This window comes from Dasypus novemcinctus, chromosome 9 (genome assembly GCF_030445035.2).
Source record: "Dasypus novemcinctus isolate mDasNov1 chromosome 9, mDasNov1.1.hap2, whole genome shotgun sequence".
NCBI classification, from domain to species: Eukaryota; Metazoa; Chordata; class Mammalia; order Cingulata; family Dasypodidae; genus Dasypus; species Dasypus novemcinctus.
The window spans coordinates 130,899,582-130,924,499 of NC_080681.1; the positions used below are offsets into that span (position 1 = coordinate 130,899,582).

Sequence of the window (24,918 nt, forward strand, 5' to 3'; positions counted from 1 at the left end):
CCCGTGGGCCTTGGCGGCCACGCCCCCGCGTTCCCAGGGACGCCACGGCCCCGGCCCGGCCAGCGGCGCAGGGCGAGCCTGCAGCCAGCGACACCGGCCTCGGCGCGCGTCTGTGAAAACGAGCGTGCCTGGGTCCGCCCCCGGCTCGCAGCATCGGGGGGCCTGGGGTCTTGCTGTGACTCCCCGGGGCTTGGCTGGGAAGAACAGGGGAAGGGCTCCGGGGTCGCGACTCCCAGTCTTTTTTCTAGGACTGGGCAGATGGAAGACTAGACGGGCGGATGGAAAGGTGGACGGACGGAGGAAGGATGAAGAGTGGGTGGGTGAAGGCATGGAGGCGAGGACAGTGGGTGGGAGGATAGTAAAGAGGTGTGTGGGTGGTGGTGGGTGAGTAGGTGGGTGGCGGGTGGGTGGGTGGATGGGTGATGGGTGGTGGGTGGTGGGTGGGTGGTGGGTGGTCTCTTAGGGGCCTCCTTGGTGTTAAATGCTCTCTGTTATTGGTGCCACTTCATAGCTCAAGGGCTCCTGGCAGGACGAGAGCTCACGTGTATCAATCGAGAGCTAGGGCTTTCACGCATCACGGGGAGGTTCTACAGAGCTGGGCCGTTACTCCCGCCATAGTCTGAGGACTCTTGCAGAACTCTTCCAAGCAGTAAAAAAAAGTCTCTCCCCAGCACACACACGAGAAAACCCAAGAGATCCAACCACCATGCCCAGCACACAGCAGGGGCCCAGGGCCCTGCCAGGACCCGCTCAGCGCACCTGCAGGCTTGTGGGGAGAAGCCCAGGCAGGGTGGCGGCCACTCCAAATGAGTTTCTAGTACCCCAAAGTCTGCAGAGGCGGCCCCCCCGGACCCTCAGGGCAGCCCAGCCCCCCACTGACCCAGCACGGTCCTCCAGTGTTGGGGGAGCCCACTCTGGTCCCCTGGCCCCATGCCCACCCCCTGCCCTCCTCCTGATGCCCCCCCCATGCCATCCCCCCAGGCCCACCCCCTGCCCACCACCTGTGGTCATCCATGCCCGTCCCCCGTGCCCCTCCCCCTGGCCCCCATGCCCACCCCCTGTGGTCCTCCATGCCCACCCCCACCCTCCCCCTTGCCCGTGCCCAGCCCCCCATGCCCCTCACCCCTGCCCCCGGGGCAGGCTGCTGGCTCATGCTCAGGGGCCCCGGGGGCCTCCCAAGGTGGGAACAACCCCGGGGCAGCCCCTACTTCCATCTGTGTCCTCGGAGGGCAGGTCCACGTCGTCCTTCTGGCCGTCTACTGGAGGCTCCTGGGAAGGCATGACAGAATCCTGCCGAGAGATGCGCGCTGTTGCCAAGGGGCCAGCTGGGCCATGGCCTGTAGCCGCCTCGCGACCTCGGGCTCAGCCCTCCCAGCAGTAGCCGCTCAGGTCCTCACATGCCGGGCGGACGCGCGCCCCCCCCACAGTGACAGCACGGGTTCCGCGCAGCCGGCGTCGCGGTCCTGCCGGCTCCCCACTGGTGGAGCGTGGTTCCGAGCGGCCAGGCTGGGGCGGCCTCGCTTCTCAGGCTGAAGGGGATGTGGGGTCAAAGGGCACATGTCTGCCCGGTGGAGGGTAGCCTTGGCCAGGGGGGCTGTGCCTCACCCCCAGTTCTGGGGTCGGGAGCCCATGCCCCTGCATCCCGACTTTGTGGGGGAGACACCGGGATTCTGACAGGGTCTTCTTAGCCCAAAAGAGAGCCGAGGGCACCGGCCCCCAGAAGCCCTTTCTCCCCACCCAGCGGCCGGGCACGCACCACCCAAACTCGCGCCCACCCTCCCCGTGCTGCACCCTGGGGGCAAAGCCGCTGCCGCAGCCCCTCACGGCTGGGCGCCTGGGGGGAGGCGGCTGCCGTGGTGATGGCAGCTCGTGGTGCCCGGGAAGCCGCTGCTTCCCAGAGGGAACGCTGGGCCCGGAGGGGCCGGGAGGCAGGTGGGGGCCCCTGACGTCCGGGGTGGCACAGGGCGCCCGGGAGCTGCCCCACGGCTGGGGTCCCCAGGCTGGCTCCCCTCGCGCGACAGAGCAGGGAGGCCGCGAGGGCCACGCGCCACCCGTCCCGGTGACCAGGATGCTGCCACGCCCCCCGCCGAGGAGCTGAGGGTCCCCGGGGCCAGCCCCGTCCGCGCCCCGTGGCCCCACGCCCTGGCCACGCCCGCCGACTCACCATATGCTTTTTGCAGGTCAGCGGGACGAGGCGGTGGCAGCGTTTATGGACCAGGAGCCTGCAGTGGACGCACCTGTAGCCCTGCCGTCCGAGGCCCCATATCCTCTCGCTGCACTGGCCGCAGTAGGCTCTCTGGGGACAAAGTGGAGCGGTCAGCCCAGGCCCGGCCCGGCGGCGTGGCGGCCACTCCGACCCGCCACGGGGCAGTGTGGTTTTCCAGCTTTGTTCCTTTTGGTCCTAAACAACCTGAAACCAGTGTCAACTGCCACCAGCTGGTCTGGGGACGTTTTTATGAAACGTTGAATGTCACCCAACGCCCAGGAAGCAGGCTCCACACTTGCTGGCCGCCTGGCGTCGATTTGCACGCCCCTCACACGCGTGAGTGTGCCACCGGGCGCCTGGACTTCTCAGGGGTTTTTCTGACAATTTATGTACATGTTTAGCTTTCTGTTCGCCGTTTTGCAAAAAATTCCTTGCTTTTTGAGTCCCCGGTTACTCTTGAAGAAGGAACACAGCATCCCGTCAAATAGCCTGCCCAGGAGCCCACAGGGCGCGCTGAGGGCGGGACGGGCCGGCAGACCCCAGAATCCACTCCCACGCGGGGGGAGCGCAGCTCAGGGAGCAGGGCGACGGGCCGCGTCTGCCTGCCCGAGGGCGCCCAGGGGTGTCTGAAGTGGATGGGGCTGCCCCTGGTCAGAGCACCCCACGGCGTGGGGGTCCCCGCCCCACGGAAAAGCAGCCCGCCCTCGGTGTGATCTCCTAGAGCTGCTCATTTGGGGCCGCTGTCCAGGCCGCATTTCGCCAGCCCCTTGCATTCCGTCGACCCCCCCTCCGCCCCCGCACATTCCCCCACGGCCTCTGCCTGCCCCTCGCCGCCACGGGTCCGCTCTGGCCCGCGCGTGCGTGTCTGAGCAGGCACGTAGCCAAGGGAACGTCTGTTTTTTTGCAAAACACCTTTTGTTTTTCCTTAATGTCTATATTAAAGCTGGACAGGTTATAAGTGATTTGTTTTTAATCCAGGTGTTTAAGTAGCTGTTTTAGCTGGCTAAAGCGGCCGATGCCTCATTACTGGAAACGGGTGGGCTTTTACAAAGAGGGCTTATTAGGGTAAAAGCTTACACTTCCGAGGCTGCAGAACGTCCGAGTCCAGGCCCTGTCGAGGTGCTTCCTCCCCGCAGGTCAGCCGCCGGCAGCTCCTGAAGGCTGGCCCCGCGGGGAGGCACGACGGGGGGCGGCTCTCTCCTCCTGGAGCGCAGGGGGGCGACCGGGCGCCTCTCCCCGGGCCGCGGCTCCCTGGGCCCCTGGGGGCTCCCCTGCCTTTCCGCAGCTGGAGGGGAGCCCGGAGGCCCCTCTCACGTGGCAGGTCAGGAAGGCAGGGCTCCCTGTCCCGTGTCTCTGGGAGATCTCGGTTTATACGAGACCCAGCAAGAGGGCCGAGACCCACCCTGGTGACGCCTCGCTGACACCGTCCAGTCAAAGGCCCTGCCGAGATCTAATCAAGCGATCTAATCAAAGGCCCCTGACCTGCGCCTAATCAAGAGGCCCCCTCCACGCTGCGTTCAGACATGGGAATGGGTTCGCCTAAGGACGTTACTTTCTGGGGTCCACGAGAGACAAACCAGGACATTCCACGCTCTGGACCCCGAGACACGTGTGCCTTCAGCACAGCATTTCAAATGCCTTAAACCAGCCCGGCAGCAACGCTATGTACAAACCCCATCCAGAGCCAGGCAGGCATGCGGTCTGTCTTGGGGAAAAAAATGCCCCTCCGGCTGTCGACATGTGAAGCTTAGAAAACGAGTCATCTGCTCCCAGTGTACAAGGAGGGACAGGCCGGGGAGGAACGTTTCCACGAACGCAGGTTGACCCTGGAGGGAAAACGGGCGCCACAGCTCCCCAACAGTCCCGAAAACCTGCAGGACCCCTCCTTCAGATTTCAGAGTCTGAGTGTCCCCCGCGGAACACGGTTTCCTCCCAGGACCTCGTGCAGGCGCACCCTTCCTCCCAGCCGCCACCCTGCTGGTCCCACCTTCGTCCAGCACCCGGGTGGCGGCCGGGCTCTAGGCCTCCCCCTGGGAACCCCGGGGTGACGGCCACAACTGGGGCACAGGCCCAACGCCCTCAGAACAGCAGGGTCACAACCCAACGCCCCGTCTCCGGGGATGTGCCCCACCCTCTCCACAGCCCGGGGCAGCCGAGCTCCCCGCGGACAGGGGTGGCAGGCCGGTCCCCACCGCTGTGCGGGGTCCCTCTCTTGGTCTCAGAGCCTGTCCCGAGGCCGGCCCTCGGCCCCCACCGCTGGCCCCCGAGGTGGACCCTCCTTCATCTTCCCTCTGCCCCTTTGGCCCAGGCGGGCAGGGGTCTCTGTCGACAGCGCCGGCAGGCAGCTTGGTGGTGGCGTGCGACCATCGGCAGGGCTGTCCACGCACCCTCCCTGGACAGCTGAATTCCCAGGGCCGCCTTGCAGGGCAGTGGCTGGCTGGTTCCAGGTTCAGGCAAGTCCCCGCCCGGGGCCCTCGTCTCCCGTTTTCTGGAAGCTTGGAACTTCCCAAACACCAGTTCCTGGCTTCTCTGTGCAGGAGGTCAGGCCTCACCCGGCTGGCCTCCGCGTTCTGCTGCACGCTACGGGGGCACCTTCCGTAAGGAAATCTCAGCTACACGTCCAGCCCACTGCTCTCGGGTTCTGTGTTCCATCTGACATGGTCCATTTTGCCAAATTCTCTGCCCCTTCGAAGGATCCCCTTCCTTCCACCAGCATCTCGGTCCTCCTCGGAAGTCTCGTGAGTGTCCGTATTTTTGGCCAGCGGTCTCCTCTAAGCCATCAAGCATCTCTGGTTCCTCCAGAGCCTTCCCCTTACCCATTTACAAAACCAGTCCAACTTTTGGGGATTTCTATTTGCAGCACCCCACTCTCCTGGTCTCAGTTTCTGTTTCAGTTTCCGAGGACTGCCAACACAAAACATCAGAAATGGGTGGTTGTTTTTTTTTTGAGGGCATTTATTTTGGGTAAAATGTAATAGTTCCCAAGCTATGAGATATCCAAGTGAAGGCTTCATCAGAGACCAAGGGGCGTCTGCCGGCAGGTCCTGGAGGCCGGCCACGCGGGGGAGGCATGACAGGGGTCAGGCTCTCTCCTTCTCCTGGAGGCTGGCCACGCGGGGCACGACGAGGGTCAGCCTCTCTCCTTCTGGAGCGCAGCGGGGCAACCAGGCGCCTCTCCCTGGGCTGAGGCTCCCTGAGCCCCTGGGGGCTCCCCTGCCTTTCTGTAGCTGGAGGGGGGCCCAGAGTCCCCTCTCGTGTGGCAGGTCAGGGAGGCAGGGCCTTCTTCTGTGTCTTCTGTGTGTGTGATCTCAGTTTATACGAGACCCAGACAGAGGGCGGGGAGCCAACCCGGCCACCTCACAGGTGCAGCCAGCAGAAGGCCCTAACGCCGCCTCACCCAGCGATCCCACCAAGGCCCCTTAACTGAATCTGATCAAAAGGCCCCCCACACGGCGCTTGCGGGCACAGGAACGGGTTAGCTTAAGGACATTTTCTGGGGTCCGCAAAAGACAAACTAGGACACTGTCCTTGCAAGAAACAGAGAGATTTGCAAGCATTCGCTGCCCAGGAGCATTCCCTGCTCGCCACCTCCCCCCAGCACCCCACAATCAGCACCTTGAGGCCTTCCCTGAGGCTGCCCCGTCTCCCCCAAGGAGAACTTTCTGTCCTGAGCCTGGGCAGAGACAGGACACGTGGTGGGAGGACCTCCCTCCACTGCTACCCCGCGGGTCTCGGCCTCCGCTGGGGTCCTGAGGCCAGATCTGTCCTGGCCCAGCCTCTCCAGGGAAACTGCCTCCACAGTCACTCTGGGAGGGGCGCCTGGCGCCTCAACACTGTTTCTGACCCACCAACCCACCCCGTCTGCCTCAGGGCTTGAGCGCTGTCTGCTCTCTGCCGGAAATGCCCACTCCCCACAACCCGCGAGCAAGCATACAGACACGCCCCCCACGCGCACATGCATGCACGTGGATGTATACACGTGCGCGCCATGCGCACGCCACACACCCACGCTCACTCCTCCACAAGCACTCCCCCACATGCACGCCCACACGCCCACATATATGCCCACATCTACACGTGGGCACCCACACGTCCGTGCACACACCCCACAAGCATGTGCACATGCCCACACATGTAGTCACACAGGTGCACCCATGCATACCCCTCGCACACATGCACGCACACACACATCCATGTACACATTCGTGTGCATGTGCACAAACACCCACATGCATGTGTGCACGCGCATGCTCCCACACACACACTCACCCCCCAGGCGCATGTGCATACCACACCCAACACACCTCATGTGCACCACATGCACGCACGCACACACATCCACACCCCGCGCAACCACGCACCTACCCCCACGCATGCACACACACATGCACACACACATGCACACATGCACAGCCGCAGGCACGCTGCCTCTCCACACTCAGCCGGGCTCGCCGGGCTCCTGGGGGAGGTTCCGCGTCCGCGGTGGGCTCCCGAGCGGCGAGCCCGGTCCTCCCCCCACCCGCACACACTCCTCCGCTGCTTCTCCGGCGAGACGCGGCACCCGGGAATCTCCGCTCCGTGGAGTGGCCTCACCCCGTTCTCGGGCGTCCCCTCGAGCGTGGTGAGGGTCCTGCACACGGAGGGGCCATCGGGGCTGCTGCGTCCCTGTCCTCCTCTCGGGGGGCACACGGCCAGCCTCACCCCAGGCTGAATGTGAACGAACCTGAGGCCCTGCCCCCTCCCAGCGGACACCGGCCTGGCCCCCGTGGTACCCACGGGGCACAGGTGTGCACAGAACCAGTATCAACTCTACGATGATCTGTTAGCAAAGACTCCTGTCTCGTTTTCAAAATAAAGTAAAAGTAGTACTCAGTAACAGCACAACCAATGGGTCAAAGAAGAAACTGCAAGGGAAATCAGAAAACACTTAGAGACAAATGAAACAAAGACACAATATATCAAAACTCATGAGATGCAGTGAAGGCAGAGCTCAGAGGGAAATTTATAGTTATGAATGCCTATATTAAAAAAGAAAGACCTCAAACTAAAACCTAAATGTGTCCCTTGAGAAACTAGGAAAATAAAAGAAAAATTATTATTAAAGCAGAGACAAATGAAATAAAGGCTAGAAAAAAAAAGTTTTTTGAAAAAATATCAATGAAATTGAAAAATCTTTAGCTAGCCTGATCAAGAGAAAAGGAGAAAAGCTGTGGATAACTGAAATCAGAAAGGGAAATGGTGATATCACTACTGACCTTAAAGGAATAGAAAGAATTACAAGAAAATAAAATGAACAATTGTATACCAAAAACTAGAGAATCTAGAAGAAATGGAACAAATTCTAGGAATACATCAATTACCAAAGTTGACTCAAGAAGAAATAGAAAACCTCAGTAAACTTGTACGTACAGAGATTAAAACGATAATTTACAAAACCTTCCATCCAAGAAAAGTCTAGGATCAGATGACTTCACTTGTAAATTCTACCAAAAATTTTAAAAAATTAATACCAATCCTTCTCAAACCCTTCCAAATAATTCAAGAGGAGGAAACACATACTAATTCATTCTTTGAGGCCAGCATTATCCTGACATCAAAGCCTGGCAAAGACACTACAAGAAAAAAAAACTACTGACCATTTTCCCTTATGAATATATATACAAAATAATAGCAAACTGAATGAGACAGTATATTAAAAAAATTATATACAATGACCCAGTGAGATTCATCCCAGGAATTCAAGGATGGCTCAACATATGAAAATCAATCAATGTAATACACTACATTCATAAACAGAATGAAGGAAAAACCCCACATGATTATCTCAATAGATGCAGAAAATGCGTTCAACAAAATCCAGCACTTTTTCTTGATGAAAATACTCGGGAACAGGATGGAATAGAAGAGAACCTTCTCAACATGATAAAGGCCATTTATGGAAAACCAACAGATAACATGATACTCAATGTTGAGAGACTTAACGCTTTCTTCCTAAGATCAGGAATGACATAAAGAGGCCCATTTTATCCACTGCTATTCAATATCATACTAGAAGTTCTTGCCAGGGCAATTAGGCAAGAAAAATAAATAAAATACATCCAATTGGAAAGGAAAAAGTAAAACAATCTCTATGTGCAAATGACATGATTTTATACAAAGAAAACCCAAAGGAATCCACAGAAAACTATTAGAGCTAATAAATTAATTCAACAAAGTGGCAGGGTAAAAGATCAACACTCAAAAAACACCAATCAAGTTACTATACACAAATAATGAACAATCTTAAGAGGATATTAAGCAAATTCCATTTATAATGGCATCTAAAAGAATAAAATGTATAGGTGTAAATTTAACTATGGATACAAAAGACCCATATATTGAAAACTATAAAATACTGCTTTATGGAATTAAAGAAGACCTAAATGGCAAGACATTTGTGTTAGTCAGGGTTCTCTAGGGAAAGAGAGCTGATAAGAGGTATCTGTAAATATTATGAAATTTTTAAAAGAATTGTCTCATATGGCTATGAGGATGGGCAAGTCCGAATTCTGCTGGGCAGGTTGCAAGCTGGAAACTCGAAGGAAGGTTTTCAGTGAACTCCCCAGGAGAAGCTGGCGGCTGAAGTCCAGATGGAAATTCTCCCTCTGAGTGCTGAAATCATCACTTCTCCTCTATGGTCTCTAACTGATTAGAGTTCTCTCATTGTTGAAAGTACTCTCCTCAGCTGATTTTAGATGTAATCGGCCATAGATGCAATCAGCTTCATAATGATTCAAGTCCCCAAAATGTCCTCACAGTAACAATTAGATCAGGCTTGCTTGACCAAACAACTGGACACCATCACCTGGCAAAATTGATACATGAACTTACCATTATAGTCAATCCCTTGTCAACCTGGCAGCCATACACATATCTTTAAGCCATACTTAATCTCCCAACAAAAACAATAACATTCATATTTCCACTTAACAATACTCAACTGTCCTGTATATAACTGGAAATGTACTAACTTTTCCCAGAACATTCCCAAGTCCTTGTTGTAATACTCACTCTTAAACTTAATATCCTGTCACTTAAATACTATGATACAAAGCTGGTACAATTTATGTCATATGATAAAGAGATAAAGTAGAGAAGAAAGATACTTTATGTACATATATAAACATACTCTTAACAAAGAAGAAATAGTCATAACTACTAGAGCCCTCATTTCTGTAACTGGTCACATGTCATTGTATTTACCGCTTTCTCCCACTGCCCATTCCAATCTCTCTAAGCCTTTGGATCCCCTTCTCTATAGGATACAAGGTAGTTTTGGCATTTCAACCTCAGATAATGTCGGCCACATTTTGGTCCATGTTCAGCTAACCACCCTAAAACTGTCAGAGTCCTTCTCCTCCTCGAGCATATTGATGTGCTTAGAAAGTCCGTGTCAATAAATGCAGCCTGATCCAACTTCGTATTCCTTCCACCATCATCCCACACTTACATCCATTCCACCACATAGTCCTCTATTTCTGTCCATATAAATTAGGAAAACCATGCAGTTCTTTTGGAGTACAGTGACACTCCTCATGGGTTACACTTGGTCCTTCACCTTTGGGAGGCTGCAGAGACTTTGGTTAGAGGACTAGGAAAAAGCAGAGACGGTGGGGGTGGGTCACCAGAAGAATTAGAAGTGTCTCCTACGCCAACTACCTCAGGGCATTCCACTGCGGTTTTATCTGGTGAAACAGGGTTGACCTCTTCAGACAGAGGAGTGAGGGCTGTTTCCTCAGGGGAGGTGGATACAGGTTTATCAGACACAGCAGCATCAATCTCTTCAGGTGGAGGGTGATGGCCGGTTCCTCAGGGGAGGCTGGAGGCCAGAGGCTTCTCCTCAGGGGAGGCTGGAGGCCGGAGGCTTCTCCTCAGGGGAGGCTGGAGGCCGGAGGCTTCTCCTCAGGGGAGGCTGGAGGCCTGGTGGCTGATTCCTCAGCGCTGACCATTACAGGTTTATCTGGCAAAAACTCAGCAGAATCTAGGGTTTCAATATTCTCACCACAATCATAATGAACCTGTATGTTCGACTTCCAGGATTCCTTTCTTTCCCGATCAATGCCCTCACCTCAACAGCAGAGAGCCCGCAAGGCGGGGAATGCAGTTCACGCTGTAATTCTGCCACTCCCACGATGAGGCCCCGCGTCTGGTGTTCCGAAATCTCAAGTCTGCGGCTACACGAAATAAGATTTTCTTTTGGGGCACACATAGAAACTTTCATGTCATTTATGTGGCTCTTAAGTTGAGAATTTGAAGCCTTGAACTCATCCTTCTCTTTTGTAACCGTGTTCCGCGTATTTAGGAACAGCCAGCTAGCACCCGTATATCTTTTAACTGCACAAAACTGTTAAAATGTCAAAAACACGCTCACCCAGAACCTTGCCTCTTGAAAAGCATTTGAGTAGCCGCATCTAGTGCTGATACTTTGCGTGTTTCCATTGCCAACTCGTGCCACAGACATCAACGCCGTCTTGATTGTTGGAGATAGAGCATTAGTGCCTTTGACGAATCGGATTAGAGAACCAACTCCAGAAACCCCAGAACGACTTCAAAACCTCATCCCTAAGAATGTGTATCTCAGAATCACTCCTGCTAGCAAAGCTTTATTAGTCAGTGTTCTCTAGTGAAACAGAACGACAGGAGAAATCTGTAACTATTATGAGGTTTTATAAAAATTGGCTCATGTGACCACAGGGATGGACAGGCCAAATTCCACAGGGCAGGCTGCTCGCTGGAGCCCAGCAAAGGTTCCCTGCGACTTCCCCAGGAGAAGCTGCTGGCTGAAGAAGAGATGGAAATTCTCCCTTCTGACTGCTGAAACCATCACTTTTTCTTTTAAGGCCTTCACCTGAATGGATGAGATTTCTCTCATTGTCGAAGGCAGTCTCTTCCGTTGGTTGTAGATGTCATCAGCCATAGATGTCACCAACATACTGATGATTTAAATCCATGCAACGTCCTCACTGTAACAATCAGGACAGAACTTGCTTGACCAAACACCTGGGAACCGTTACCTGGCGAGGCTGACAGGTGAACTTAACCATCACAACATACATGCACACGTTCACAGACTCTAAGAGTTAACATTGTTAATATGTTAATACAGGGAGCTGGTATAGCTCAGTGATGAGTGTCTGCTTCCCATGGATGAGGTCCCAGGTTCAATTCCTGGTACCTCCTAAATACAAACAAATGAAAAAACCAACTTCCACTGGGGAGCAGGTGTAGCTCAGTGGCTGAGTGCCTGCTTCCCACGTACAAGGTCTTGAGTTCAACCCCTGGTACCTCCTAAAAAAAAGTCAGTATTCACAAAGCATATGCAAGTTCAATGGAATCGCTGTTAAAATTCCAGCAGTCTTTTTTTGCAGAAACAGAAAAAACAATCCACAAATATATAAAGAATTGAAAGAGGCCCACACTAGCCAACAGGGTCAGAGGACTTATACGTCCCAATTTCAAACTGTATTACAAAATGACAGACATCAAAACAGTGTGGTGCTCGCACAAATAAAGACAAATACATCAGCAGACTGAACGTCGAGAAAGAGACCTACACATCTACAGCCAGCTGATTTTTGGCTAAGTATATGCAGGGGGAAAGAATAGTCTTTTCAGCAAATCAAGGTGTAAAAACCACATACACACATGCGGAAGAGTGAAATTAGACCCCTACCTCACACCACATACAAAAATCAACTCAAAATAGACAGATCTATTAGAGCTAAAATGATAAGACACTGAGATGACAATCTAGGGGCAAAGTCAGGAGCTGGGATTCGGCAATCGAGTCTTAGACACGACTCGAACAACAAAAGAAACAACAGACATGTGATTTCATCAAAATTTAAAACTTTCCACATTGAAGAAAATTATCAAGAGTGAATTGACAACTTAAGGCATGGGAGAAAATACTCTCAAATCGTATATTAGACAAGGGTTTAATAAGGAACTTTTCCAATACAACAATAAAAGGACAACCCAATTTTAAAATGGGCAAAAGGTTTCAATAGACATTTTTCCAAGGAAGATATACAAATGGCCAATAAATACACGGAAAGATGCTCAACCTCATTAGCCATTTGGGAAATGTAAATCAACACCATGAGATACCACTCATGTCCACAAGGATTACTATTAAGAAATGGCAAACAGCAAATGTCAGAGAGGAGGTAGAGAAACTGGAACTCTGGTGCATTGTTGGTGTGAACATGGCAATTCTTTAAAAAATTAAAAAATAAACAATTACTATATGATCCAGCAATCTCACCTGTAGGTATTTGCCCAAAGAGAGTGAAAACAGAGTCTCAAACAGATACTTGTCTATCGATCTTTATAGCAGCATCATTCACGATAACCAGAGCTGGAAATGACTCAAAAGTCCACTGACAAATGAGTGGATAGAGTCAATGTGGCACGTACACACAACGGAAACTATTTAGCCATAAGTAAAAATGAAGTCCCGAGGCATGCAACAGGTAAGCACCTCGGAACCATTCTGCTCAGCGTGGTAAGCAAGATGCATAGACAAAGATGGTACAGTGCCACTCACGAGAGATGCCTGGAAATAGCCAATTCACAGAAAGTAGATCAGGGGTCACCGGGTGTGACAGCTTGAATTTGGCAAATTCCAAAAAGAGAAACATTACGCTCTTGAACCACCCACCTCTGAGGTGGAAGGTCCTTTTGCTTAGACCACGCAGTGAGGCGTGATTCGCAAGGAGTGTCCGCACTCTTGCTGGGTCTGATAAAAGCAGACACAGAGCGAGACACAAAGAGGACGTCCCCATCCCTGGCCCTGCGGTGAGAGAGCAAGGACTCCAGGGCCGCAGACGCGTCCCAAGTGGCAGGACCCCACTTGGGTGAGAAGGTGGTGCCTTGGTTTGGACATTTCCGGCCTTGGAATTATGAGCTTTGACCCCCAAAAAGCTCCCTTTAGAAGCGCCACTCCATTTCTGATCCTGAGACACAAGGGAGGGGGAGAGTTTGTAAAAATAAAAACAATCAAGAATAATATCGAATAAAGCAACATAGAAATACAAAAAAGTAAGAAGGGAAGGTAGCGTGCCTTGAGCCACGGTGCGTCCCGGGGGATGCTGGGAATAAAGGGTTCCCTGGGCCGTTAAGTTTGAGAACCGCCACAGACACCCATTGCCAGGAGCCACAGGCCCCTCAGCCAGGCCAGCGGCACCCGGGGAGGTGACACTCGACGCGGGGCCCACGTCCTCCCAGCAGGCCCACAGTGCTCGGACGCAGAAGCCCTTTGCGCATGGCCCGTGGCAGGGGCCACGCCCGGGTGGGAGGCCAGCTGTGAAGGGCCTCTCCGGCTCGCCCACCCGCCCGGCGGACCGGCCGTCCTCACGGGCCCCCTGCCCGCCTGAGGCCTCTGCGGCCGGGGCCGCGCCTCAGAGCTCGCACCACTCGCGCTGCCTAGAGACAATCACCACCTGCGCCGCAACAGGCGACGACGCGACCCGCCCCGAGCGGCGGCCCGACTCGGACCGTCTGTGCCCCCCAAGGCGAGGGACCTGGCAGGATGGGACATAGTGGGACGCGCATCACAAACGCGCCCGGGGCCGCTGCCCGGTGGCTCTGGCATCCGCGCCGCGTCCCAGGACGGCAGGAAGGGACCAGAGGTGCTGTAGAGGCACAGAGACCGCAGCAGCAGGGGGCCCAGCTAGGAGGACCCAAGGGAAAGCACCAGCAGTCCCAGTCCTGAGAGGAGACGCTTTGGAGTCCAAAGGTCTTTTTTTTTTCTAAGATTTTAAAATTTATTTCTCTCCCCTTACCCCCCGCCGTCTGCTCTCTCTGTCCATTCGCTGTGTGCTCCTCTGCACCCGCTTCTGTCAGCAGCACCCGGAATCTGTGTCTCTTTGTTGCGTCATCTTGCTGCGTCAGCTCTCCATGGGTGCACCCCTACTCCTTGGGCAGGCTGCACTTTTTTCACATGGGGCGGCTCTCCTTACAGGGCACACTCCTTGCGCGTGGGGCTCCCCTACATGGGGGACACCCCTGTGTGGTACAGCACTCCCTGCGCGCATCAGCACTGCACATGGGCCAGCTCCACACGGGTCAAGGAGGCCCGGGGTTTGAACCGTGGACCTCCCATGTGGTAGGTGGACGCCCTATCTGTTGAGCCACATCCACTTCCCCCAAAAATCTTTTTGTGATTGGACCCTGGGCCCCGGGCCTCAGGGCAGACTGAAGCACCGATGTTTGGGAGACAAGGACGACCTTTTCACATTTTAGGAAGCTTTAAACCGAAGATGGCGAAGGTGTGAAAGCTGCTGGCGTTTAAAGGGTCAGCCTCAGGTTTCTGCAAAACCCACGTAGGCTGCTGTCGGGTGAGTTAAAGAAGAGCGTATCGAAGACCCTCTTAGGCCAGGAGCCTCGAGGTGCGCGGCTTCCCCAAAGGCTGCGGAGATGCGGCGGGCAATGACGCGTGAGCTCTGGCGGGCGCTGAGCAGGAGGCGGGGACGCGGGCAGGGACACCTGGCAAGCAATGCGTCGGGCTGGGACGCGAAGGCACCAAGGCGCCACTCAAGGGCATGTGGACCGAGGCCCCACGCACAACCTGCTTTACCGGCCACGGGGAGCGCCGGGCCTGCAATGGGGCAGCAGGGGACGGTGCCTGGAGCCGAAGCCACTGCGTGGCGGCTCTGAGCACAACAGCCGCAGCCGGTACCTACGAAGCTCCCGGCATCTACCGCACACCTTCCAGATCCACTCTGCTTGGGGGAATGTTCCGGATCCCAGGCAGAGTCTAGCCGGGTTCGGATCCTGGAGCCCAGCGAGATCAGAAGCAGCAGGAACCGTGCGGCAGAGCCACGTGAGCCGCGTCAGGCGCGTTTTTTCAGGCACCGGCACTCGCAGTGCAGGCGCCAGACGCGCTGCAGCTCTGGAAGCTTCAGTACCTGGACTTCTGGTTTTTACCTGACGTGAGCCAAGGTGACAACTACAACATATGGTTTCAGGTGATGTAAAACTTAAATTTCTTAATCCAGTTTTTAGAAAACACAATGAAAAGTGAATCAGCGTTCTGTGGAACACACACGATGGGCAGGCGACAGCACCCAAGCGGCGCCCGGGCGGGGACGGACGCACCTGCTCACCCGGCTCTGCCCGACCAGGCTCGGGAGCCTGGCTGAGGCCCCTCACCCCCGGCCCTCATCTGGCAGGGAAGGGTCTGCGCCGGTCTTCCGGAAGATTCCCTCTCGCCCTCATATATTAACCTACAGGTTTTGGACCCCTCATGCTTGGCTTCGACTTTCTTTGGAACGTTCACTGTTTCAGGAGGTTTATTTAGGACAGCAGAGACTTTACTCAGGAACCAAGCAGCTGAGGGCGTCGTTGATTCCGGACTCGCCCAGACGTTAAATGCTGACTGAGCTTTCTGGGAGCTCGAGGGCCGACACTGCCATCAGCTTCGGTATCAGAAGGGAAGGATTTACTCCAAGTCGAGGCATTCCCACGAGGGGACCGAGCGACGATCATGCCGCTCCGTCTGGAAATGGCCGGAAACGCAGTGCAGGACGGTGGCCCATTGGGGGCCTTGGCCGTGGGCGCCGTGCCGGCGCCCGCATCTTCGCCCCCGCCGGGCGGCTCTGAGTGCACGAGAGGAGCTCCCCCTGCGCAGCACACGTCAACACGAGTCGCCATTTATGAAACCATTTTTTTTAATTACACTTTAAAAAATAACCTGTTTAGCTCTTTGTCAAAGCCACCACTCAACATCTGCATTTGCAACATCTGGACCACATTCGGGGCAAAGTCACGGCCGCACGGTGCCTCTGCGAATCAGCGGGCATCAGCTGTTCCTTCTCTTGAGATGCTACGTGGCCAGGGGAGCCACCGCCAAGGGCAGCAGGGGCTGCGCCAACTCCGAACGGGCGGCGTTTGCTTCCTGCGCAGGCCTCCTGCTCCCTAGGGTTTTTTGGAATTCTACACGTGAATTACGAACACGCCGGGAAGGTGCCATTGGAGAGGAAAACCTGCAACTCGTGAATTTGAACTATTTTTAACAATTTTTAAGCCCGAATTACCTGAACTCTCCTAACTCAGATCACCCAGTGCGCTCTCTGCCCGCTGCGCCCTCGCTGGCGCCCGCTCGCCGGCTGCTTCCACCTGGCCCCGGGGTCCTCTGTGGGATTCCCACAGGATGCACCCAAGAGGGGCCGCACTTGCCTCTGCCGCCACCAGGAGGCGCCGCGGGGGCGATCGCGGGCACAGCAGTGGCCGCTCCGTTTGAGGAAGCCCCGTCCCCCGCCGCCCTGGACAGGCCTGGGGCGCCCGCTGCCCGGCTGCACGCTGACGGCGTCGTCCTGAGCCCACGGCAACGGCAACCTCCCACTCCGGGCGCGTCCCCGGGTCCCACCAGGCCCCGGTGGCACCTCGGCCAGGCTGCGTGGCCAGGGCCAGTCGTGGCCACAGGGCCCGCGTGGGCGTGAGGCTGGCTGCTCCCCCGCCCTCCACAGCCGGCGCTTGCTGGCCTCGTTCTGGACGTCTGGACCCTCCCGGGCTGCGTTTGGCCTCCCTGCCGCCTCCTTGCCCAGCCCCACCCCTGCGGCCCAGGTGGCTGCATCGCCCCCCAGCGAAGGCAAAGCTGGAGACAGTTCTCCCGCTGCCCGGGCGCCAAGGCGGGGGAAGCGGCACCACGCCGAGGTCGGTGGGACGTCATGCGTGGGCGGTGGCTTCGTGGCAAGGCCGGCGTGGCCCCTGGAGGAGGGGGCGGCCGCTCCTCGCTCCTGCAGACACCTGCACGTTCTCTCCCTTCGGTCCTCCTGGACAATCTTTTCAGGTGTTCTGGAAGTTTCCTGGAGCCGTTTCAGGTGCCGCTAATGCCCCCGGCGGGGACTGCAGACCTCTGACATCCGGCTCCTTCCACTTCAAACCGTGGGTCCCACACAAGGCACGTGGGAAACGGTCGCTTCTCGTGGGTTCTCCCCACCGCTGGGTCTTGCAGGTTCCACGACGCCAAGCTGCGGCGCCTCCAAGGGTAAGTGGGTGAACCCGTCACGGAGCCACGGGCACGTGCCCCTGACGTCCAGCAAGTGGGAGACAACGGGGGACAGACACCCCTGCCCCGCCCGGCACGACCGCAGGAGGGGCCGCCACGGGCCTTTGGGGGACGGTGCCCACTGCAGAGGAGGGGGACTAGGGGCGGGGAGGTGGGCCCGGTGCTCCCGTGGCCCCTGCCCCTGCGGTCAGCCCGAGGGAGCTGCTCTGAAAGCCTGAGGGCGGGAAGGGCCCTGGGGTCGCAGGGCTGGGGAAGCGGGTGGTGGGGCAGGGGCGTGGGGCGCAGGCTCTCAGCCCGCCTCAGCTGGGGGGGTACGGAGGGGGAGCGGACACAGGGCAGGTGGGCGGGGGCACGGGCGGGGCCCCTCCCGGGTCCTGCTGCCCAGGGGGCTGGCGGCTGATGTGCAGGCAGGGAGGGGACCGGGGCGGGGGGACAGTGAGATTCTGGGCCCCGGCAGACACGGGCGCTGCGGCCCTCCCAGGAGCTGTGCCCCACAGGTGCCCCCGACAGCTGCCTCCGGCCGTGGCTGAGGACAAGCCTTCCCAAACCGCTCCACCCACCCACGCCCTCCTGCCCGAGCATAGCCCAGCACCCCCCGACCCTGTCCCGGGGCCCTCTGCACAGGCTGTGCCTGGGGGTCCCCGTCATCTCCTCTGCACCCTGTTCTTTTCCACTGGCTTCCGAGAGCTGCCTGTGGTGCCTCCTCCTCCAGGCCCTGCAGGCCACCCCTGCGCCTTCCTGGGCGCTGGCTCTGCTCTCGGGGAGCCCAGTGCTTCCATGGCCACCCAGGAGCCCTCTGAGACCCCCAGTCCTGGCCCACAGCAGGTCAGGTGCACTGCCAGCTGGGTCCTCGCCCCAGGCAGAGTGGCTCGAGCCCCCCAAATTGCCCAGGGTGACCCAAGGATGGGACACGGGAGCACAGAGCAGAGGAGCATCCAGTCCACGCTCACTGGGGGCCGTGCCAGGGACGGGGTGGGTGGGGGACATGCCCAGCGGAGGCTAAAGGGGAGAGCGGCTGGCAAGACGGCGTGACCACCGCACCACACGCTGAGCCCCCAAGGCCGGCGCCACGTGCCACACCCTCCCGCACGCCAGGCAGACGGGGAGGCTGAGGCACGGGGGGCGTCCATGTGTGTCATGGCTCGTAAGTGAATGTGGACCGTGGGCCGTTGGCTCCCGGAGTGGGAGGGAGGGTGGGGGCTGCCAGGGGAGGGGCGAGGCCAGGCCCCTCGCCCTCCCTGCACAGACGTGGCCGCGACACCTCGCCCCTCGGAACCGCCCCTCTCACCCCCTTGGTGGAATCACACGACAGTGCGCGCGAGAGGGGACACTGAGCTGAGGCCCGGCCGGCCCCGGGGTCCTCTGGGGACCCCAGCAGGAGGCGCTGAGCAGCTGAGCGCCCTGAAAAGCCTCGTCTGGGGAGGCAGCCAGCTGCGGAAGGGAAGCGGCTGGACAAGAAGCAGGAGGCCAAGGGGCCCGGAGGCCACGACCCGTTCCCGTGGGAGGGGCAGCCGCGGAGACGCTGAGCCGAAGCCTGCGCCGGGCTCGCTCGGGGAGGCGCTCCCGGCCGCCGCACTGCCCCCACCGCGCTGCCCCCGCGCACGTGGAAGGGCAGAGCCCGCCCGGCGGTGACCCCGGCAGCACTCACCCGGTTAAAGCGCTTGGCTTGGAAGAGGTGGCCGTTGGCGCGGTACAGCTTCCTCCATCTTCTGGCTCCGCGGCGGTAGATGGATTCTAGGAGGAACACCAAGAAGGCATAAGGGCACGGCACGCGCCCGCCACGTCCCCCTGGGCTCGGCCATGGGAGCTGCGCGTCGCCGCCCGCTCACTCGGTCCTCGTCTCGTCACGGCACAGGGGCTGCCCGGAAAGCCCGCGGCCCTGGCGGGGTCGGGGACGCCCTCCCTCTGCTGCGGCGCGCGGTGTCCCCTCGGGCGGGGCTGGGCACCGGGCACCGGCCACCGCGCCGTGCGGCCCTCCGGGCCCTGCTCGTCCTGCCTCGCTCCCCCTGCCAGCCTCCGTCCTCCGGGCAGCTCCTGCCGAGCAGAGCCCTGCCGTGCGGGCACCGCCGCCCACCCGCACGTAACCGCCGAGGGAGGCAGAAGTGAGCAAACGGCCACCAAGTTAAATTTCCGAATCACAAGCCACCACAGCGTCATCCCTGGAACAGGCACGACGTAACTCAAAGCTGCGATGAATAACGCCTCGTGTGAGAAGCGCCAGGCTAAATTTACCACCAGAACGGCGGGTTTTATTTTTCCTTAAAAACGCTCCTAACTTCGCCCCTCCAAAATGCTCTGAAACAAGCGTCTGCGAAAAGAGCCTTCACAAGTGTGGCGCACAATGGAGAGCTTTGTGCTTTTATGAAATCCTGCGGCAGGGGCCACCCTCACGAGCGTCAGGAAGGTGCCGGGGACGGGCTAATGTGGAAATTGTAACGGAATGTTTTTAAAACAAGCAAATTACCAGCTTGGGCTGGAACCTGCCGAAATCGGGTCACGGTGATTGCAAAACCTGCTTCTCTTCCTTTAAATGGGAAACCGAGCAGGAAACCGAGAGGCCGGCTCTCGGGGAGCGCGCCCGAGCCCGCGGGCCACAGCGGCTGGCCGTGCACCACCCCCCGCGGCCTGGGCTCCAGGGGGCCCGGGGGCCCCCGACCCTCGGCCGAGCCCACGGGAGCAGCACCGCCCCCGCCCCCCCACCCCAGATGTCCTTCCTCTGGCCTCAGGCCCGGGGCCCGCGGGGCGGCAGGATGCCAGGGGTAGGCCCCAACACGCTTCTGCCCGCGGCGATGGCACTTCCTGCCACCCCCGGCCCTCCGGCCCACCGCCCGCTCACGCCCCAACTGTGGGACAGACCGGCCGCAGGGCTTTGGGCTCGCTGCTCTGCCCAGAAGAGCTACGAAAATTCGAGAACTGCCCAATGGATGCTGGAAGACATGGAGCATGGGCAGCCTGTGCCCAGGAGGTCAGGGGCCCGGCTGGGGGGGGCGCCACAAACGGCGAGGGGAGCTGAGTCCCGGCCTCGCGCCAAACGCAAGACCAGCTCCTCGGAGAGTAAGGAAAATCAGGAGGAAGTGTGGGAGGAACTCCCAAATCCAGGGAAAGTGGAGCCCGCGGAGCCGGGGGCCGAGGTGCGCGGTCGTGGCGAGGCTGGTGCGTCTCCACTCGCCAACTGGTGATCCAGGCCGAGCAGGCGGGTGGACAGTGCTGGGCTTGTCACCGCGGGCGCTGGGGGCGGAAAGGGGCAGGACACAGACGAGGCCTCCGTGTGGCGCCCTGGAACCGGCCCGGGGGGGGGCTCAGCCCACGGTGCAGGGCCACGAAACCTGGTGAACGTGCGGACGTGGGCCACGCGAGGTCCCTCCGCCAGCCAGGCAGCGGCTGTGGACGACCTCTGCTTCCACGTGCCCACCCACACACGTGAGACGAGGGCGCCGGACACCCACGCGCCGGGGCCTGAACCCCAAAGCACAACTCGGCCCCCAGGACACAGGCGAGGGGGCGCGGGGCCCGTGATCCCCGCACAGACAGAGCCGGCCACTCCTCGCGCGCCCGTGGGCCCTGACCGGTGCCCTCGCGTGGGGGCCGACGCCGCGGAGGGACGAAACTTGCTCAGCTCGATGGCGCGAGTTCAGGACAGGATGCGATGGCCTCGTGCCAGGTCGCCGATGGAGACCGCGGAGCTGCGACGGCCCGGGGAGGCCGCTGACTGGGCAGAACCCAGGTGACGAGGTGGCCGAGGAGCAGGCGCGCGTGTGCCCGTGACGGGCCCAGAACCCGGCCGCATGCGGGAGATGCCGGCGCAGTCCTGCCAATCCTCCAGGAAGTCGACCTGAGCGGGCGGCTGACCTCGAAGCCGAGCACATGCTGGGCACTTGCTGCACAGGGCTACATGAGGCCACGTGCAGGCCACGTGCAGGGCCACGTGCTTGGCACTTGCTGCGCGGGGCTACTTGAGGCCATGTGCAGGCCACGTGCAGGGCCACTCGCAGGCCACGTGCTGGGCACTTGTTGCGCAGGGCTACATGAGGCCACGTGCAGGGCCACGTGCAGGGCCACGTGCTTGGCACTTGCTGCGCGGGGCTACTTGAGGCCATGTGCAGGCCACGTGCAGGGCCACTCGCAGGCCACGTGCTGGGCACTTGTTGCGCAGGGCTACATGAGGCCATGTGCAGGGTCACGTGCTAGGCACTTGCTGCGCGGGGCTACTTGAGGCCACATGCAGGGCCGCCGCGTACAAGGCCATGTGCTGGGCACGTGCTGGGCCACGTGCAGGCCGCACCACTTCCTCCCTGCCCACTAAGAAGAACAATTTGGAGCAGTGACCCTCGTAAGAGGAGACGAGCTGACGCTGTTGCACAACCTGTGGCCCATGACCGCTGAGTGTTGCGCTATCGCAGCCGTGGAGCTGCCACCGGAGCAACTAGCTGAAGTCACCACGCAGCAGGACCCTGGCACGTGGCTGTGGGTGGGCGGGGCCGCCTCAGAAAGGCCGAGTGAGAGGTCCCCGGCTGAGCCCAGGGGCCAGGGCAGCCCACGCCCACCGTGCCCGTCGGCTCGGCGGCTGCGCCACTGCCCTGGCAGGAGCCTTCGGAGCCCTGGTGGGGGCCTGATGCCGTGGCCCCACCCACCGAGCCGGCGGCACCGGGCGCACAGCCTTGACCTGGGGAGAACGCAGTGAAGGCAACGACGGGAGCCCCTGACACAGCGGCCCCACGGCCAATTGCCAAGTGGACAACAGCAGCCAAGACGTCACGGGCTGGAGCCACGCAGGCCGCTGTGACATCCTGCCACGTAAGCCGGCGCCTGCGCATCTCCACGGCCGCCGGGCTTCAGTCAGACCCGCCTGGTCCTCTTGGCGACAACTTTGATCTCCTTAAAGGTTTATTTCATTCATTTATGCCCCGACCCGCCGCTGTCCGCTCTTTGTCGTTTGCTGTGTGCTCTGTGTCTGCTCGTCAGGAGGCCCCAGGAACCGAACTCAGGACCTCCCAGTCGGGAGACAAGAGCTCAGTCACCTGAGCCACCTCAGCTCCTGCCCGCTGTGTCTCTCATCATCGTTCTCTTTGTGGCTCATCTTTTTTCTTTTTAAGTAAGACTTATTTATTTTCCCCCTCCTGCTCCCCGGCTCAGTTTTTCCAGTCTGCGTCCATCCACTGTGTGATCTTCTGTATCTATTTCTCTTATTGTCTTCTCTTCTCATTTTCTCTCCTCTAGGATTCACCAAGATTCGATTCTGGGGACCCCTGACGTGGAGACAGTTTCCTTCAATTGCGCCACCTCAGTTCCTGGTCTTTGCTGCGCTTCACCCTGACTCTCTCTCTTGCTGTGTCGTCATCTTGCTGCGCGACGCACTTGCGCGGGTGTTGGCTCACCGCGTGGGCACTCACGCAGGCACTCAGCACGCCACGCAGACACGCTTTCTCTTATTTTTCACCAGGCGGTCCCAGGGATTGAACCTGGGTCCTCCCACAGGGCAAGCGGAGGCCCTGTCACTCGAGCCACATCCACTTCCCTGCTGTGTCCGCTGGCCATGCCAGCCCGTCACGCCAGCTCGCTGTCCAGCTCGTCTTCTCCAGAAGGCACCGGGAACCAAACAAGGGCCTCCCGTGCGGCAGGCGGGAGCTCAATCGCTTGAGCCACGTTCACTTCCTGTAACTTTGTTTTTTAGGACACACTTACATTGGCATAAAAACTGCCAAGAAAGCGGAGAACAGTGTGCGGGGATCACGGCACCGGCGTCCACTGCTGCCGCCCACACTGGTCCAGTGCTGTCCTTACAGCAAGTGTCCACTTTGCCAGCGTCCGGGCTGCGTCCAGGCGTCCTTGGTCCCAATGTCTAGCACCCAGGCTGCATCCTCGTGTCTGAGGCCCCCAGCTCCCACCCAGGACCCCACTCACGTGTACCGTCGCGGTTGCGGGGGTTCCTCCCACTTCCCTTATGCCCGAGGCCGGCAGCTGTCGAGAGCACCTGACTCGGTCTGACGTTTTTCTCGTGCGCAGATGGGGTCACGGCCTGGACTTCTGAGTCAGCTGTGAGCACCTTCCTGGAGAAACCAAAACATTCCCACGACGGCAACCACCAAAAACCAAAATCTGGGAAGCAGACTTGGCCCAGTGGTTAGGGCGTCCGTCTACCACATGGGAGGTTCACGGTTCAAACCCCGGGCCTCCTTGACCCGTGTGCAGCTGGCCCATGTGCAGTGCTGATGCACACAAGGAGTGCCGTGCCACGCAGGGGTGTCCACGCGTAGGGGAGCCCCACGCGCAACGAGCGCACCTATAAGGAGAGCCGCCCAGCGCGAAAGAAAGTGCAGCCTGCCCAGGAATGGCGCCGCCCACACAGAGAGCTGACACAGCAAGATGACGCAACAAAAAGAAACACAGATTCCCGTGCTGCTGACACAAGTGGACACAGAAGAACACACAGCGAATGGACAGAGAGAGCAGACAAGGGAGGGGAGGGCAGGAAAGGGGAGAGAAATAAATAATAAAAAAAACACAACAAAATCTTTCAAACTCTGGACACTTTTCCAGAAGGTTCCCTGACCGAAGGCCCCGAGCCCCTCTCCTCCACCTGGGCTGGGGTGGACCCAGCTGCTCCTGCCCACCGGCCACGGTGCTGCCAGGCCGCGCCGTTGTTTGCTGATGCCCCTGGAGACGATTCTGGTGGACAACGCTCCCGAGGCAGCCAGGGGACGTGGGGACAAGGAGACGCAGGAGTGGACACAGCTGCCCGTCCCGGGCGGCGACCTCACCGACGCCCTTCACGTGGAGGTGCCGTGGCGCAAGGACGCCCCCAGTTGCTCGTTTGCGTGGGAGGCCGAGCTCTGGCGAGGTGGGGTGCCTGGGCTGCCGGAGTGGGCCTGAGCACGTTCCGGCGCCTTCCGGGCAGCGGCTGGCATGCCTCTGAAGGGGACACGCTGACCCCACGTGGAGTCCCGGACAACACGGGCCCGGCAGCGTCCGGCAAGCGTGGCCTGCTTTCCTCCTTCCAGCCCCCGCTCAGACTACCTCAGGAGAAGCCCCGGCTTTTCTTTGGAATTCTATAATTAGGACGGCCCGGGTGAATTTTAACGAGCTCTGTTTCCACGGCAACCTGGTGTCTTGAGCGCTCTGACAAGTCGAGAGAAGAAAACACATTTTTAAAAACCTAGCATCGAGTCAGGCTGGGACCCTTTGGGGTCTGGGGCGTTGCGGCCCCTGTAGCCGATGCCCCCTGCGGTGGCGCTGGAAGTACCCAAAGCAACCGTGTCCTCAGAGCCGGCCCGTCCCCACGGGTGACCCCCGGCAGGGCCTGAGGATGTCCCACCAGCGGAGCGGGGTCAGGGTGGTCGAGAGCCTTCCGCTGGGTCCCTTGTAGCCGGGTGAAACCGGAGAGCCGGGGGGGCAGGGTTCAGAGAGGAAACCGAGGCCCCAGAGCTGGGGGCGAAGGTCGGGCCGCAGGCGTCAGGGGTGCAGGGGCGCGGGCAGGCGAGGGCAGGGGCCACAGGTGAGGGAGGGGACCACAGGTGAGGGCGGGAGGGCCGCAGGTGAGGGCGGGGGGCTGCAGGCGAGGGCGGGGGCCACAGGTGAAGGTGGGGCCGCAGGTGAGGGCGGGGGGCTGCAGGTGAGGGCAGGGGCCGCAGGTGACGGGGCCACAGGTGAGGGCAGGGGCCGC

At 59.0% G+C, this 24,918-nt stretch overlaps 1 protein-coding gene across 4 annotated transcripts in view; it reads right to left on the reverse strand.

Moving 5' to 3' along the window:
• PRKCZ (protein kinase C zeta) overlaps positions 1 to 24,918 on the reverse strand; it is a 113,448-nt gene that overhangs the window by 32,674 nt on the left and 55,856 nt on the right. For all 4 annotated transcript variants that reach the window (XM_071217825.1, XM_058304614.1, XM_058304616.1 and 1 more), the window contains 3 exons: positions 18,907 to 18,992; positions 2,165 to 2,296; positions 1,209 to 1,290 (listed from right to left, as the gene is read on the reverse strand). In XM_071217825.1, the coding sequence (XP_071073926.1) occupies positions 1,209 to 1,290; positions 2,165 to 2,296; positions 18,907 to 18,992 (300 nt within the window). The remainder of the gene's footprint in view (positions 1 to 1,208; positions 1,291 to 2,164; positions 2,297 to 18,906; positions 18,993 to 24,918) is intronic.